This window comes from Micrasema longulum, unplaced genomic scaffold (assembly GCF_059751315.1).
Source record: "Micrasema longulum isolate JH-2025_06_02 unplaced genomic scaffold, ASM5975131v1 h1tg001083l, whole genome shotgun sequence".
Lineage (NCBI taxonomy): Eukaryota > Metazoa > Arthropoda > Insecta > Trichoptera > Brachycentridae > Micrasema > Micrasema longulum.
In genome coordinates, this window is record NW_028278271.1 from 172,890 (window position 1) to 190,697 (window position 17,808).

Here is a 17,808-nt window from a genome sequence, read left to right on the forward strand (position 1 = left end):
CTGTCTGCTTTTGACATGACCAGACTTAAGATTTTGGTTTATCTGATCATGCCACGTCTTCCTTGGTCGTCCTCGTCTAACGTTGCCGTTCACGTTGCGGTATTATATTACGAAAATGGCGCTAAGTTATCCATAATAATAATAATGATCATCACTTTGAAGTTGATGTATACTTCATTAGTGAGAAGCTAGTTAGCGTGTAACTCTACAATATGGACTCCTTACTACAACTGTCACCAAAATTCTCTTGAAAGAGTCCAATAAAAATTCTTAATTAAAAACTTAGAATAAGTCGTGAATTTTTAAATTACGATTTTTTACTGAAAACATTGAATTTGTTAAATTTTAACGATAGAAGAAAAATTATAGACCTTTTAAATTTATTCAAAATTGTAAATTCAATATGGAATTGCCTTGAACTATTATCTTTCATCAACTTCAGGGTGCCTGGAAGAATGGCTAGACAGGTGCCGCCGTTTTGTAGCAACAATCCACGGACAGTGTATACTTGTAATGCCGTATTAAACAGACTTCATGAACTCGGCAATAGTTATTCCCACGTATCTGATATATTAAGTGTAGGGTATTGTTCCTATGGAACAAACCTTTTGAACTTTTTCAAAGATAATGAATGGTATATATATTTATTTATTCATGCATTTCATAATATATAAAGCTTGTTGTTCACTTTGCCCAGCTGTATGAAACAGTACTTATGATTTTCTTGTTGTATTACTGTAGAATGTTTTATTATTAAAACTTTCTACTGAATATGCTGTAAAATTTTTAGGTTAATTTTTTAAATATAAATCTTGTATAATTTTCTGGTTTCATTTTTTTTTTTATAAATCTTGGGTTTAAGGAAATTTAGGTTTAAAAATAAAAAAAATATTATGTCAAATATGTTAGTATTATAAATGTTTGTAAAAGGCAGATTTGCCGTTTATGTTAATAAAATAAAGTAAATAAAATACAAATCATAAATAAAGACAAGGCATATCACCTATCAATATATCCGTCGCCATTGTAATCACAGGCTTGGAACAACTTCTTCACTCTCTCTTCGTCCGCCACGGAGCTGGTTTCACTCATAGAGTCATCGAAAGTCACAGAAGACATCATCACAACACACACATAACCTCACTTTTAAACACCGAAATCTAATCACTATTCGCTTTAATTACATCTATTCTGACGCTAAAATCAAAATATCACCGGGAGCTAAGACACTGAGAAACCCGCGACCGCCTTCCACTCAACTGGAAAGAATTTTCAAAAATATTTTTTAAGTGTAAGCCGGGATCCACACCCTAGTCTACGTAAAATTGACGTTTCGGCTTATCTCTAACGCGCAGCTCGTTTTTAACAATCCGAAATCGTACATTACGGATAACATTTCAAACCAACTAACGTTTCGTTGTGATTTGCCCAAAATAATAACGCCAAAATATGTAATCAGACTTTGTTTACATGACAGTGCAATGACGGCAAAATGGCCCGATAAAATTTATGTTCGTAAAAGAAGCAGTTCTAACGCAACTAAAATGTGACGGATAAAGTGATGGTATTCAATTTTACTTACTAATTTTTGCTCGTTGCACATTTCATTTATATTCTGTTGAGTATTGAGGAATTTAATAAGATGGCGTTATCTTAGATTTTTTACATTAAAAAATACTTTATCGTGAAGCTGATTTCTCTCAGAATTTTAATCTTACCGCGTGAACCAACTGCGGGAGGATGGGCTGTTTACATATTTGGTACTGAAAGTGATTTATCTACTTTTTTATGTTAAAATATATACACAGATTAGTATTTAGGTACTGATTGGGTCGGCGGAAGGGGCAAGGCAATGTGAAGTGGAGAGGTTGGGTTTTTCCCAATTAAAGATAATATAAATAGCAGGGGTGAAGTATTTTGGAGTATAATATTATTAATTAAAGTTTCCTGTGAATGGCCTCTTCCAAGTGTAATATAATTTTAATAATAATGTATAATCTGTGTTTATATTTTAGTTTCGTTTATATTTACACCTGATGATGGGTAATTCAGAATACCTGAAACTAGTTGTGTTATAACATATTAAACTCTTATGTAATAAAAACTACAAAGTGTTTAATTTTCAATAAATCCAAAATGTTTTTCCACAAAGTAAATTTATTATTTATTTATTTGACGGACTTATGCAGTCCATTTGATGATAAATACAACGTCTCATAATAAATACAGGCACTAATAAAATAAAATACAACTAAATAAAATTAAAGCTAGGACAACAAAAAAATTACTACCTCAAGGCAAGATCCGGTCTGCCTTAGTGATTTTTAAAATCTATAAAGACTTACACCGAAAAAGTCCAGATCTTCTCTTAAGTTTACAATACGACACAATCGGGACATTGGTGCATGCGAGCAATAGTTTGTGATATGTTGATCGAGGAACAGCGCATTATTATTTCGCAACCGACGGATTGTAACATTAAATGCCACTTGTCCCAGTAACGATGGTACATCAATTAAGCCATTTAGTTAATCAAACATAAATATGGAGTCAATGTTATTTCTACGTTTTTGTAGACTTGAGATTTTAAACATTGACTCCATATCTCCGTAAGTGTAGTCTCCCCTCTCGAGGCCGATCATCCATGCTACTTTTCTTGGCAAACAATGTTGCACCAATTCGATATGATTTAATAAACTAATAAAGGGAAAACATTTTTGATCCCTGTAAATGCCTAGACTTCCATATTCCCTTCTCAAAAATGTTTTCCTTCTTTGTTACAACAAATTAAAATATGAACAACTCCCTAGGGAGAAAATCCAGCTAGTCTGCAAGCATTTGGACTTACTACAAGCATTGTTGAATTAACTACCTGGTAAAAGAAGAAGTACACAAAATTGGAAAATTATTTTCAGGCGTTGCCTAGTAGGCAAATTGGTTCAGCCGGATGAATCTCACCCGCGTGATAAAGGTTTCAGCTCTTTTACTTCACAAAAGTCAACAGATGGAAGAGTTGAGGAAATGTGGACGTACAAACATAGGCAGAATGGTGACGGTTACAGTGTGTAAAGTGGCCACTTAAACTAGCCAATCTCTGTTGCAACAAATTTTAATTTGGTTATTAACTACACCAATTTAATCAAGCCACAGTGTAAGGGTTGTAAGTAGGTAGGTACTATATTAAAATTTGACAATTTCAACACCAAAGGTTAGCAACATCACCTCCAATGACATCATTATGTGAAATATTGCGGAAAAAAAACCAACATTTTAACAAATACGTATCCCATTGTATCTACTCAATAACCCTTTTCAGGATTATCTGAGAGTCAGGAACGCTCGACAAGGATTCTGGTTTTGTTTCACACACATAATCGTATTCTACAGCCGCTAGAACCCTTTATCTCTTTTAGCCAGATAAGTACTTAAAAATAATTTTGTCTCTATAACCTTCTATATCGTCGCTGGACGATCTGCGGTATTGTCTATGAGCCTCCTCAAAATGGTCGCGCGCGTGTTTCTTAAATCTTATCAAACATAACGAGCTGAATTATTTCGTGTTCCTAAGAACTTATCTGTTCAAATCGTGAGTTGTTATTAGTATTGGCGTAAGTATAGCCTGTGAGCTCGCCAATACATGACAGATGACATTAACATAACCATAGAAAAACATAGCAGTTGAGCTCTCAGAAGTAAAGCAACGTGAATGCAGCAATGCTTGAACTACATGTCAATAATATTCTAATAATAAATAATATTATTTGGCCATACGGAACTTTAAAGCACACCTTGGTTTAATTACTAATAGTATTTTATCGGTTAGGTAGGTGTATTTAAAAAAATTGTTGCGTACCTGAAAAAAGCACAAATAATTATGTTTTTGTAAATGATGTCAGTAGCGACACTCAGAGAGTGGCTTTGTGACGTTTTGACATTTTTTATAAGAAATTCATGGCGTAGCCGAAATACTGTTATAAAAACGAGGATGTTTTTGTTGATTGACGTTAGCAGGCGCTACCCAGGGGCGACTTTGTGACGTGAAAATTATTTAAAAAAAGAGATTCATGGCGTAGCCGAAATATTGTAATTAAAACGAGGATGTTTTTGTTGATTGACGTTAGCAGGCGCTACCCAGGGGCGACTTCATGACGTGATGAAATTATTAATTTAATTTTTTTTTTTCATTTTACATAGCGTAGCCGAGATAAGAAATTGCGTGGTGTTTCGAAATTTAACCGTGTAGGTAGCCACCTGGTTACAATATTATTTTTGTATTTGTATAACTCCTGTTTTATAATGTTTATGTATTTATCGCTATAAGAATTAAACTAAAGATAGTTTTTACTTTTAATCGCTATCCGTTTTTTAAATTATGTTTGTAACACTCAGTAATATTTATTTTTCAAGTATTCAATGTTATTTTTGCATTTTAATTAATATTGTTAATATAAAGCGTATTTTTTTTTTATTCGAATTTACTAGACTGTTTTTATTACAAAAAATAAAAATGCATATTTCTCTATGTATTTTTCTGTTATAAACAATCTATTAAAATAATACACATCAAATTTCCATTGTCTGTTGATTTGATTTGCAATCTTCTTTTTTTTCGATGGTTAAAACTCTAGGAAATTCAAAGACAATAAAATTTTTACTGTCATATATTGGCGAGCTCACACGCTATACATAGCCCTTAGTATTCTTCTTGCGGTGCATTATCAGGTCCTCTCGACGTTGGCATTAAAGAATATGAAAATGCATACCTAGCGATGAATTGTAATATTTGCCGTTTGCACAAGAGGAAAACAAAGACAAATGTGAATTATTAAAAGAATTTCGGAGAAAAATATTTCAATAATTTAGATTCAATTTAAACCTTTAGACTGAATGTATGTTCATCGTCATTCCCTTTCCGCACCTAATTGTGCATAGGGCACTGCATTAGTACACAAATCGTTGCGTAACTTGATCATTTCTGTTACATGGCGGTAAGATGATTAGTCTTACGCTTCAGGTGCCAGTCCATGGACTATGAAATTTTCTAGTGTAAGAATACCCTTTTAAATAAATATTTCATGTCGGCAAACGGCTGGCCACCAGCCCACGAGGCCGACAAATATGTTCAAACTAACACTAGTTTTGCGATTTTATTTTTCCCTTATTAAATCAAACAATAATATCGAGTTTTAGCTTTCTAATTCTTGGTAATCTTCTGAATAGCGTCTTTTATTGTCCGCTTAGTTGCAATACGTAATCTCGCTTAAATGGCATTTATATCTGACAGTTTGACCCTCGTTAAAGCACCCGATTCCTCACGTTATCGTTTAACCCTGGACACCTAAGGTTCGTACAAACTCCCTCAAACCTAACCATTCGTCGATTCGACGAACGATTTTTAAAGTGTATATTTAAAAACATGTTTTTTGCATAAATTTATTGCAAAAAAATAAATATACATACTTAATAACAGGGAATCTATATAAAACCAATTAATGTAAAATGAAAACGGAGTGTTCTCTGTTTATGATAGTCTCCATCTAACATGGCACAGCCTGTTCTAAGATGGAGATTTTCTATCTTTAGAGCGTAAGTAAATTTCTATCTTTAGAGCGTAAGTAAGTAAGCGATACGTAATAAAAAAGAAGAACTTAAACTACTGAATTATAAATGCCTAGCTAATCAAATGTAAGAAATTAAACATCGTTATTATACAAATATAAAGTATATATATGTGCCAAGAATACATGTTACTTAAACATAAATAATATAGTATAATATATAATAAAACAAATATAGAGCAATGAAATACATAAAAATATAAATAATATGTGTACCGATTATATAAAGTACCACGTTTTTTGATTTACATACATATATATATTTTTTAAATCTCTCGCTACACTATTTATATGTGCAGTTATTTTTTTATTTTTTTAAAAACATTTTGAGTCTTTTATATTTGGCAATAAATCATTAAATATCTTTGGAGCAATTATGCTGTATTGCTTTTTACCAAAGGCGGTTGATACAAATGGGACAATACAGTTAATTTGTGTTGCTGAACGAGTGTTTATATTTTGTTGGGTTCTTTTGACCTCACTTAATTTATCATAAAATTAAATATAAACAAACTTCGCTGGACATAATTGTCTCTGATAGACCGTGGCTAGTAGTGAGCTGACAAGCGACAACACGATCATCGGCGTGCGCTGGAAAAATATACAGCGTATGTGCTATCACGTATTCATCGACGCGACGAAGGTTAGGTGTCTAGGGTTAAATGACAACTGGCCTGTTACCTCATATGTTTAAATTGATGTATTTTTTTACAAGTGTTTCCACTATAATTGTTTATTTTTATTTAATAAAATAAAACTAATAAAAAAACATCCTTTGAAACCTAATTTATGTTTTATTTTTTTGAATTTATTTTTATTTAAGAAGTTTAACATGAACAGAAAATATAAGAGGAAAAATAATGAAAACCGCTAAACCGCGAAACCGGCTTGTCAGCAAGTTTCTTTTTTATTTTATTTTTTTTATTAAATTTAAAACATTTTACACACAATTAAAAATAATATTCCCAAGGGGTTTTAAAAAAAACTCATTTAGGGACATACAGATAACAATATTTATTTAAAGACGTTTTTATATTTTAAACCATTACATTAATTACAAAAGCAGAATAAAAATTATGATACACTACAAATTAAAAGGGTGTGAAAAATATTTAAAAATAACAAAATAAACATAATGCTAGGTATGGAAATAAATTCAAAATAATGTATACATTATACAATCTGGGAAAGAAAAATTAAAAAATATAAAAAGTGTAAAAATTACATGTACCTATGTATATTTTTCTTTTACAAAGAAAAACGTTAGAGAAATTACATGAATTTAAAAAGTAATATAAACATTATTAAGAACTAAAAGCATACGAACTTTTACACAAAATTTATTTACAAAATTAAAATAGATGACTTAACATAAAATAATAATCAAAATAAAGCCTTGTTACATATTAGCCATTTGATTTTTTTTTTCTTAAAGTTCAAACTAAAATAGCATTAATTTACCAACTATGAGAAAAAAAACAATGATTTAAAAAAAAAAATTCGGTTATGTCAAATTCTTTTTGCAACTGCCAAACAGAATTATAATGGTCCAGAAACAGTGTAGGTACGCTTTAAACTCAATTACGCCGTGTTGTTTTGTTTTTAAGTGTCAACATAATGCTGGGGTTAAAAGGGAATAGGGCGGGATCATTAGAGAATAATATTATTTTACCGTCTGTCAGATTGTTAAATAAAACAAGGTCGACATTTTATTAGTATTTCCGGGGCATTTAAATGTTTTACCCGGCTTCATATCAATATGCCGTAGTATAAGAGCATTATATTCATTTTACTAAAATTACTTGTTATTTTTTTAGTTCAGTCAGTAAAATATTTTTAAGAGGGTAACCATCGAGTTGATAACACTTGCCTAAGAAAATTCTGGTGTTATTCCACACCCAAAACTGTATTCTTCAGCCGGCTGGACACTGCCTATTACTAGCCTGTACTGTAGTGTATAATATTGAACAATGTTTTGAGTACCTATATTCAAGATTTTCTAGAGATTCATATTCCCTTCTCAAAAATGTTTTCCCTCTCTGTTGCAACAAACTTAGATCTGAATAACTCCCTATGAAGGAAATCCAGCGTATCTGCAAACATTTTGACATACTTAAAACATTTTTGAAAGTTAACAAAAAAAAATGCAATTAAATAAACTAACTGTTAAAAATAGGAAGTATAAAAATTAAAAAATTGTTTTCAGGCATTGCCTAGTGGGTGAATTGGTTCAGTTAGATTAATCTCACCCACATGATAAAGGTTTAAGCTCTTTTACTTCACAAAAGTCAACAAATTGAACAGTTGAGGAAATGTCGAGTCTCTGGCGCTCTGTAGCGGCCTGACGTGTTTTTACTCGCTCCTCAAAAAACAATATTTTTTCTAAAGAAATCTGACTTTCTAAAATCCGTATTCTGTATCAAATAATTTATTAGCATTATTACCTCAGTATAAGTGAATAAAATAGTTTATTTTGTTTGTACATCCGCGTATTTTGACTAAATTATAAAGTAATTTTCTACCGCTAGTGTTAGTTCAGTTGAGTTTTGTGCGTACTAAACCATCGGACTCGTGAGCCACCGGAACCTAAGACGAGCACGTGGACGGGGATAGCGGACAGAGAACTGCCACATGTTCATCACTCCGCAACTCCGTACCCTTGAGGGAAGTTACAAATACCCTTACTTGATTTATGATATGTCGACAAAATTGTTAACAATTTGTCGATTCTCTAAAGTTAAGGCATGTGCAAAGGAGTCTCTTCATTACCTTACATTACCTACACAGCAGACTCATTGCTTCAGTTTAAAAATGTAAAAGAACGCTTAGATCAGCATGTTATCGATATAGTATATAAATATAATTTAATTTCTTCAGGACAAGTTTCAAATCTATTTAAGAAATATAGAGGATGTCGTGGGGGAAGAAAAATAAAAAATAAAAATAAAACAAACACAGTTGATAACACAAATAACACTTTTATTAATCAGATTTCTAAGTCACAAGTCACATATTTAAATAAAGATAAAAATCAACCAAAAACAATTAAACACGTAAAAATAAATAGAAACGCAAACACACCTTGTCCTCTTTCACTTGGTACATGGAATGTACGTTCAATCAGAAATAAAATTGATGATATCCCCAACATAATTAACGATAATAATCTAGACGTTCTTGCATTAACGGAAACTTGGCATGAAGACCATAATTCTGCTACCATTAATCTACTTCGTAGTAAGGGTTTTAATGTTATTGAAGAGGCACGGAAACCATCCATTGAAACCGTTCATAAGAAAAATAATATAACATGGACGAACCACGGTGGAATTATTGTACTAACAAAAAATCAGCTTAAATTAACAAAAATTAAAATACCACTCTACACAACTTTTGAATGCATTGGCTGTAGGGTTAGCACAGGCAGCAACCATTTTACCTTAATCACAATTTATAGACCAGGTTCTAAAGCACCACCTCGGAAATTTTATTCGGAAATAAAATCTTTACTTGAATGGGCCATCACTCGTACAGAAGTAACATACGTAACTGGAGATCTGAACATTCGTTTCGACCGCAAGACGGATTCAGAATCGGTTCGTTTTAATGCACTTTTAAGTGATTTCGATTGTTCACAAGAAGTAAATACCCCTACACATGATGCGGGAGGTACACTTGATGTTATAATACGACGGAATTGTGATAAAAAAATCACAGTTTTTGTAACAGACATCGGACTTTCAGACCACAGATTAGTGCACTGTAAAATTAATATCCAAAAACCAACACCAACTTACAAAACACTCGCATCAAGGCCATGGAGAAAATTAAATTTAGAACATTTTAAATCCAAACTTCTGACATCGTTGATTGGTCCGGACATTGACCGTCGCTCAAACGACGTCGATCAATTGGTTGGGTTGTACAATGAGGTACTATCTAACCTGATAGACAAACATGCACCATTTACTACGAAAACTATTCGAAAAAGGAAATCTGATGCATGGTTTGACGAAAATTGTCGACTCAAAAAGAAAGAGCTAAGACGTCTAGAACGCAAATACAGAAACACACTGTCAACTTTGGACCGATCAATATGGTTAGATATGCAAGCCTCTTATAGGACATTTATAAAAGAAATAAAATCTAGTTTCTGGTGTACCTACAAAAATCACTGAACAGAAAAAGTCTCCAAAACAACTCTGGCGAAGCCTTCAATCTGTTCGTGGTGACTGTATAGCAGAGACATCTAACACAAGCGCTACTGCCACTGATTTTGCCGACTTTTTTACAAATAAAGTCGAAAAAATCAGACTGGCGTGTAGTTCAGCGAAAAAACCTGTAATTTTAGATAATGCCCTTCAAAAATTCAGTAAATTTGAACCAACGTCTATAAATGAGGTTAAAAAAAATTGTTGCGGCATTACCCAACAAACAATGTATATTAGATCCGATGCCAACATGGCTTTTGAAAAAATGCATTAACGTATTAGCTCCATTTTTAACAGATTTATTTAATATATCCATGGAGCGCAGCATTGTTCCGAGAGCCATAAAAAAAGCAAATGTAATTCCACTTTTAAAAAATTCCCAACTAGATGTGGAAGATCTTTCCAGTTTTTGCCCTATTTCAAATCTTCCCATCGTATCAAAAATACTAGAAAAAGTAGTTTCTCACAGGCTCGTTAACTATATCGAGCGGAATTCTTTATTTTCGGTAAGGCAATCGGCATACCGACGTTTTCATTCCACGGAGACGGGAGTGATAAGAGTACTGTCTGACATTATAACGTCGGTGGACTCTGGTAATCTGGTGTTGATGGCTCTTCTGGACATGAGTGCTGCATTTGATACTGTAGACCATAATATTTTGCTTGAACGTCTGGAGAAAACTTATGGTATCCGTGATCAGGCACATATGTGGTTCAGTTCATATCTTAATAAAAGAGAATATGCAGTCGTGTTCCAGGGTAAAAGCTCAACCAACTTTCGGGTGTCTACAAGAGTGCCTCAAGGGTCAGTACTCGGACCACTTCTCTATCTCCTTTACACTAAAGATATAGAGAACATTATCAAAGAATGTGGATTGTGGTCGCACTGCTATGCAGATGATACGCAGATTTATTTTTATTGCAAACCAGGCGAGAGAAGTGTGCTTGTCAATTTAATTGATGGATGCATCAAGAAAATAGGAAACTGGATGGCTGAAAACAGACTAACATTAAGCCCATCAAAAACTGAACAACTGTGGGTGGCTTCAGCCAGACGACAGAATTTGATCCAGGATACGGCTCTACCCAATGTAGGGAGTGCCGTTTTACCCACCGTTAAACTACTGGGAGTTTTACTCAATTCTGACCTATCTCTTGACGCTCAAATTAGTAGAACGATAAGTTCATGCTTCTACCAGCTGAGACAAGTTAAATGCATACGCAAAAATTTGCCGGTTGATGCCGCCCGTCAATTAATAAATGCGTTTGTAGTGTCTAGAGTCGATTATTGTAATGGTATCTATGCAGGTCTACCAATGAACAAAATGACTCGCCTACAATCTGTATTGAATGCCGCAGCGAGACTTATTTTCGGAATCTCTAAGTTCAGTCATATCACTCCACTACTTCGGGAACTACACTGGCTACGTTTTCCACAGAGGGTCGAATACAAACTCTGTTGGCTTATGTATAAGTCACTGCACAACTCGGCTCCGGAATATCTAAGGGAACTATGCATTCCAGATGAACTAGCTGACAGGCGTCTCACGCTTAGATCAGCTACGTCTACGGTGAGAGGAAAAGTTATTATACCTCTACGCAAACAGCGCACTAAATTTGGTGAGCGCGCATTTGCGGTCGCAGGCCCTATGGCATGGAATGCTCTCCCAGCAGAGGTGCGAGGCTGTGAAAGTGAAGTGATGTTTCGGAAAAAACTTAAAACCCACTTGTTCTCTAAATCATTTGAATAAATTCGTAGCACGTGACAACAAAATAAATTATTTTAATCAAATTACAAATTTAAAGCTTCAATTAAATTAACTTAACAGTAGAATCACCATGTAAAGCGCCCTTGAGGTATTTTATTACGAAAATGGCGCTATATAAGTTATCCACAATAAATAAATAAAAATTAAACATTGACAGAATGGTAAATATTGCACAGAATGTAAAGTGGTCATTTAATCCAACCAATAACAGGTCATAAGCCCTGTCAATGCCTAGACTTCCATACCCCTTCTCAAAAATGTTTCCCTCTTTGTTGCAAAAAAATTAGAACTGTATGGGTAGTATATTTGTGTCTATGACTTCCTACGTCGCCGTATTAATCATCTGTGATATTGTCTATGTGCCACCTCAAATGGCCGCGCGCGTGTGTCACACGTCGTATCAAGTATTACAAGCCGAATTCCTCGATCTTAAGGTATTGTTTGTATAAAACGTTAATTATTATTATTATTTATCCACCTTTGTGCTGGGTTTTCGTTCGTAAAGAATTTGTATCTATCCGAAACGTTCGCAAAAACAAATGTCTATTGCATCTAATGTCGTGCGTCATTTTGCAAAGTGCAATTGTTTGATACTCTAGCCACTTCTACTGCCGCATGACAACTTACCATGGCCACCCTCAAATTTTCTGTAAATCTTTAGAAAATGAATAACCGTAAAAATCCATAACCGCCCGTACTCTCCCTGCGCTGCTATTCCAAACGCTTTTGCGGCCGTAGAAAACACTTCTATTGCGCTTATTTACATTTCAAATAGTATTTTCTACGGCAGCGAGAGCTTTTGGAATAGCAGCCCCGGGGTGGTATTCCAAACGCTCTCGCGGCCGTATTATCTCGCGTATTAACATACAAAATACTGGAGAAAAACTGTTTTCTCGTGCCGCGAGAGCGGTTCAGAATAGCACCCCTAGGGTGGTTTTCTGTATCTTCTCTACCCACCTAGAGAGTGATTTAATTGAAGATTTTAAAATTTTTCTTTGCTTCATATAATGGTCACACTGATGATTAAACGTCACATGGTGTATAAAACTGATTTAAAAACGAAAAAAAGGAGTACGGTTTGGTAAATTCAACCTAATTTAGTGTTTTTGGTAATGTTTAAGGTCGCAATAACGCAAAATCCCTGCTTTTCAAATTGTTTATTAACGATGTTGCTAAATCATTCTCTAAATTTCGTTTTTGGCTCTTCGCGGACGATAACAAAATTCTCAAAATAATTTAAACTTTACAAGACTGTTTTCTTCTTCAATCAGACATTGACCCTTTTAACCGATGGTGTAAAGTCAATAAATTAGAGCTAAATATTAAAAAATGCAAAATAATGTAAAAAAAAAAAAACATAATTTCAGTGGAATTTTAAATAGAATTATCAAAAAATAACTTAAATCGAAATATAAAGTTATTTGATCAATATTAAATATTCTGTGTGCATCGTTTACACTTGCAGAATATTTCTCTTCAGATATAGATTCGACTATGGAGCAGACTGCTTCAGTGAACGTAAAGGCTGAACCGGAGACTGGTGATATAGGAGATATTCTGCATGCTGCGGATAGGACACCACATTCCTACAGCAGCCAGGAACCAGGTGTTACTACCGTTAAGGCTGAACCGGAGACTGGTGATGCAGGAGATATTCTACGTACTGGGGATAGGACACCACAATACTACAGCAACCAGGAACTAAGTATCGTGAAGGCTGAATCGGGGACTGGCGATGTAGAAGGAGACATTTTCCATACTGGGGATAGGACACCACATTCCTACAGTAGCCAGGAACCAGGCATTACTACCGTGAAGGCTGAACCGGGGACTGGCGATGTAGGAGATATTCTCCACACTGGGGATAGAACACTACATTCCTACAGTAGCCAAGAACCAAGTATTACAATCGTGAAGGCTGAACCGGAGACTGGCGATGTAGGAGATATTCTCCATACTGGGGATAGAACACTACATTCCTACAGTAGCCAAGAACCAAGTATTACTATCGTGAAGGTTGAACCGGGGACTGGCGATGTTAAAGGAGGTATTTTCCATAGTGAGGAAGGGGCGTATTGTCCCAACAGAAACGAGGACCCAAGTTTTGCTACCGTGGAGTCTAAACCAGGGACCAGTTTTGAACAACAGTATACTACAGAGATTGATGTACTGAATTTAATGGAAATTGACATAGATTATCCTGATAGAAAACAGGAATGTTTGGAATCCTCTTGCAACACTGAAGCTGACTCCGGTGAGTAAAACTTACCATTTTAGGAGTATTAATTATAAATATATTTGTTTTTTATTAATTCTTTTTTCTCTTACAAATTATAATTAATAATAAAAACAATGTGATTTAACTGGGTTACCCGTGTCGAGGACACTTAACAATATATATATATATTTTAAATATGTTTACATTTGAGAATAAACAAACAAGACTTACTTAATAAACAGAGATAATTAACAAAATGTTCAGACAGTTTTTAACACTACGTATTTATGTTTATAATTAATTTATGTACATCTATATTATTTGTATTACAAAACGCACAACGAAAGAACAAAAACCTAACATAAGCTATACACTTGTGAAGCAGTTGATTCAATATTGGTTTGGGCGAATGAGACAATCCATTTTACTTCTACCTAGCTCCACTATCCATTTTTTATAGCCTCTTTGAACATTTTTTCGTTACTTATTGTTTTAATAGATAGTGGGAGTAGGTTATAGATTTTAATAGAATAATACTCAAAATCCCTTTGTCCGAAAGTGATATTAGTTTGTATTTGTTTAAGTTGTCTTTGTCTTGAGGATCTAGTGATTATATTATTTGTATGTGATGTATTGTGGAGGTTATGTCTTTCAATAGAGTAAGAGTAGTTTTTGTTCTATAAGTGAGTATTGTTTTAGCGTATAATTGTTTTGGTGTCATAAGTTGTAATTTGTTGAGTATTTCTTCAGTAGATGTCTGTATCGGGACTTATTATTTTAATCATAGATTTTTGTGCAACAAATACACTATTTAAAACTGTGTCACTCGCACAACCCCATCTGATTATACCGTACTCCAAAATATTGATGCCAATATTATTGTGTATGGTTGGGCAGTTCCTATTGTTAACATATTAAAACAGACATTAAGAACATTTTACAGAAGGGAATATTAAAGTCTAGGCATCCACAGGGCTTATGACCTGTCATTGGCTGGTTTAAGTGGCCACTTTACACACTGTCTAACATTCACCGGTCTGCCTATATTCGAACATCTACATTCCTTCGGCTCTTCTATCTGTTGACGTTTGTGAAGTTAAAGAGCTAAAACCTTTATTTTTGCGGGTGAGATTCATTTGATTGAATTATTTTACTGACATACTAGGCAACACCTGAAAATATTTTTCCAATTTTTAAACTTCTTCTTGGACCGGTTGGTTTTATTTCAATATTTTGAATTTGTTTAAATGTTTGTAGACGAAATACTGGATTTCACATTTCATACAGGCGTTGGCTAGTATGTGAAATAATTCAATCAGATGAATCTCTTTACAACAATAAAGGTTTCAGGTTCTTTATCTTCACTTAAATCGACGGATGGAATAATTGAAGAAATATGGATGATCAAACATCGGCAAAATGGTGAATGTTACACAGTGTGTAATGTGGGCGCTTAAACCAGCCAATGATAGGTCATAAGCTTTATAAATCCCTACACTTCCATATTCCCTTCTCCCCTTCTCAAAAATGTTTTCCCTCTCTGTTGCAACAAATTTAGATCTGAACATCTCCCTAAGGAGAAAATCCAGCCAGTCTGCAAACATTTGAACATACTCATATCATCGTCTTTCCCTTTCAGCTCCTAATAGTGCATAGGGCACTGCATTGGTAAACCAATTGTAGCGTATCTTGATCATTTTTCTGTTACATAAAAGGAAGGTGATGAGAAATATTCTAAAGTAAAAACACCTTTTAAATATTTCATATCAACCATGTCGAGAATCGAACACCTGAGACCTCTTGTATGGTAGGCAAACGCGCTGACTATCACACCACGAGGCTGACATACTCAAAATATTGTTGAATATTTTGTACGATTATTACATATTATTACGTTTTTCTTTTCAGGCACTAACTCGACAACATTATTTGTGGATAATGTAAATCTACCGTCTCGTAGAGTAGAACCACTTCCAGAGAATGAATGCGAAACTCGACAGAAGGAACCTTGCATCGAATTTCTGTTGACTAGTGCTGGCCAAAAATACTTCGCGTGCTCAGAATGTAAATATACAAATAAACGGAAGGATTATATGAAAAAACACATGTTAATACATACCGGCGAAAAACCGTTCGCATGCTCAGAATGTAATTATGTAGCTAGACATAAGAAAAATTTAAAACAGCATATGTTGATACACACTAGCCTAAAACCGTTTGCATGCTCAAATTGTGAATTCACAACTCAATGGAAGGATAATTTAAAACCGCACATGCGGGTACATACTGGCGAGAAACCTTTTACATGCAAAGTGTGTGATTATACAACTCAGCGAAAGGATAGTTTAAAAAACCACATGTTATTTCATACAGGTGAAAAACCGTTCGCATGCTCACAGTGTAACTACGCAACTCAACGAAATAATGATTTAAACAAGCACAAGTTGATACATACTGGAGAGAAACCATTCACATGCTCGAAGTGTAATTATGCAACTCGACAAAAGAAAAATTTAAAACGGCACATGTTGATACATACAAGCGAAAAGCCGTTCGCATGCTCCGAATGTAAATATACAACTCAGTTAAAGGAACATTTAAAACAGCACATCTCGATACATGGTGGTCAAAAAACGTTCGCATGCTCAGAATGCAAGTATGCAACTCGACTCAAGAGTAATTTAAATAAGCACATGTTTGTGCATACTGGCGAAAAACCGTTCGCATGCTCAGAGTGTGCTCATATAACTCATCGTAAGGATAGTTTGATAAAGCACATGTTGATACATGCTGGCGGAAAACCGTTCGCATGCTCAGAATGTAATTATAGTACTCGACAAAAAAAAGACTTAAATTATCACAAGCTAATTCACTCTGACGAGAAATCGTTCGCGTGCTCAGAGTGTGAATATACAACTCAACTGAAGAATGATTTTAAATGGCACCTGTTGACACATTCTGACGATGAAAAATTCGTCTGCGCAGAATGTAGTTATGTAACTCGACAGAAGAATAATATTAAACGGCACATGATGATACATACTGGCGAAAAACCGTTCGCTTGCTCAGAATGTAGTTATAAAACTCGTCTGAAGAAAAATTTAAAACAGCATATGTTGAAACATGCTAGCGAAATACCGCTAGCATCTCGAAAACGTTTGCATGCTCAGAATGTAACTATCCAACTCCCCTCGAGTCTAATTTAAAACGGCAATCGCTGATACATTCTGGCAAAAACCGTTCGCTTGCTCAAAATGTAAGTATAGAACTCTGCTGATGTTTGAAGCAACACTTGTTGACACAACATTTTCGCGAGAAAACATTCGCCTGCTCAGAATGTAACTTAACTCAAGTTTAATTGAAAACACTAGCAGAAGAGTGTGGACGTGTGCAATAAAAAATATTGCAAACCATTAAGTGCCTCAGTTAAAACAGTACTAAACTAGCAGGAAAACGTCGGCCATTCGGCGTAAATTCGGACAGCGGCTTGCCGCCATTTGCTTGGTCGTTCAATGTAATTTTTCTGTGTGTTTCATTATTTCTTTGTTACAGTCAAACACGTATTTGTAAATTACATATATTTTATTTAATAGGTATCATATTTACATTTTACAACAGAGATAATTAACGTATTAGATAAGGTGATAAGTCAAGGTCAAGGCATCTACAGGGCTAATGACCTGTCATTGGCTGGTTAAAGTGGCCACTTTACACACTGTGTAACATTCACCATTTCGCCTATGTTTGAACATCCGTATTTATTTATTTTTATTTAACTTTTTGTACGTAATGTTATTTGTACATGGTCGGGCTTATTGCCAAATGGCAATTTCTTCCAACCAACCTATAAAATTGTAGTTTTATTTTTATAATTCAAGTTACAGAACATATTCAATAGCAAATAAAGATTAAAAAGCTAAAGATATATAAAAATAGAAATAAACGTATTTGTTTTGTTTAAATCGAAACTATTACTCAATGGTAAAAAGGAA

The 17,808-nt window shown here is 34.3% G+C and overlaps 1 protein-coding gene and 1 long non-coding RNA gene across 3 annotated transcripts in view; one reads left to right on the forward strand and one right to left on the reverse strand.

Moving 5' to 3' along the window:
* LOC148277106 (uncharacterized) overlaps nt 1-1,499 on the reverse strand; it is a 44,914-nt gene extending 43,415 nt beyond the window's left edge. Inside the window, exon 1 of the mRNA XM_088233319.1 lies at nt 1,004-1,499. Within this exon, the coding sequence (XP_088089445.1) occupies nt 1,004-1,122 (119 nt within the window). The 5' untranslated portion in view covers nt 1,123-1,499. The remainder of the gene's footprint in view (nt 1-1,003) is intronic.
* Nucleotides 1,500-11,943: 10,444 nt separating this feature from the next.
* Nucleotides 11,944-17,404, forward strand: LOC148277107 (uncharacterized). Of its 2 annotated transcripts, none has more exons than XR_015823592.1 (3): nt 11,944-12,032; nt 13,064-13,852; nt 15,725-17,404. It is a non-coding gene; the product is annotated as an uncharacterized LOC148277107 (long non-coding RNA). The 2 variants fall into 2 exon arrangements; XR_015823593.1 differs by having other exon boundaries at nt 11,952-12,032; nt 13,079-13,852.
* Nucleotides 17,405-17,808: the final 404 nt, after the last annotated feature.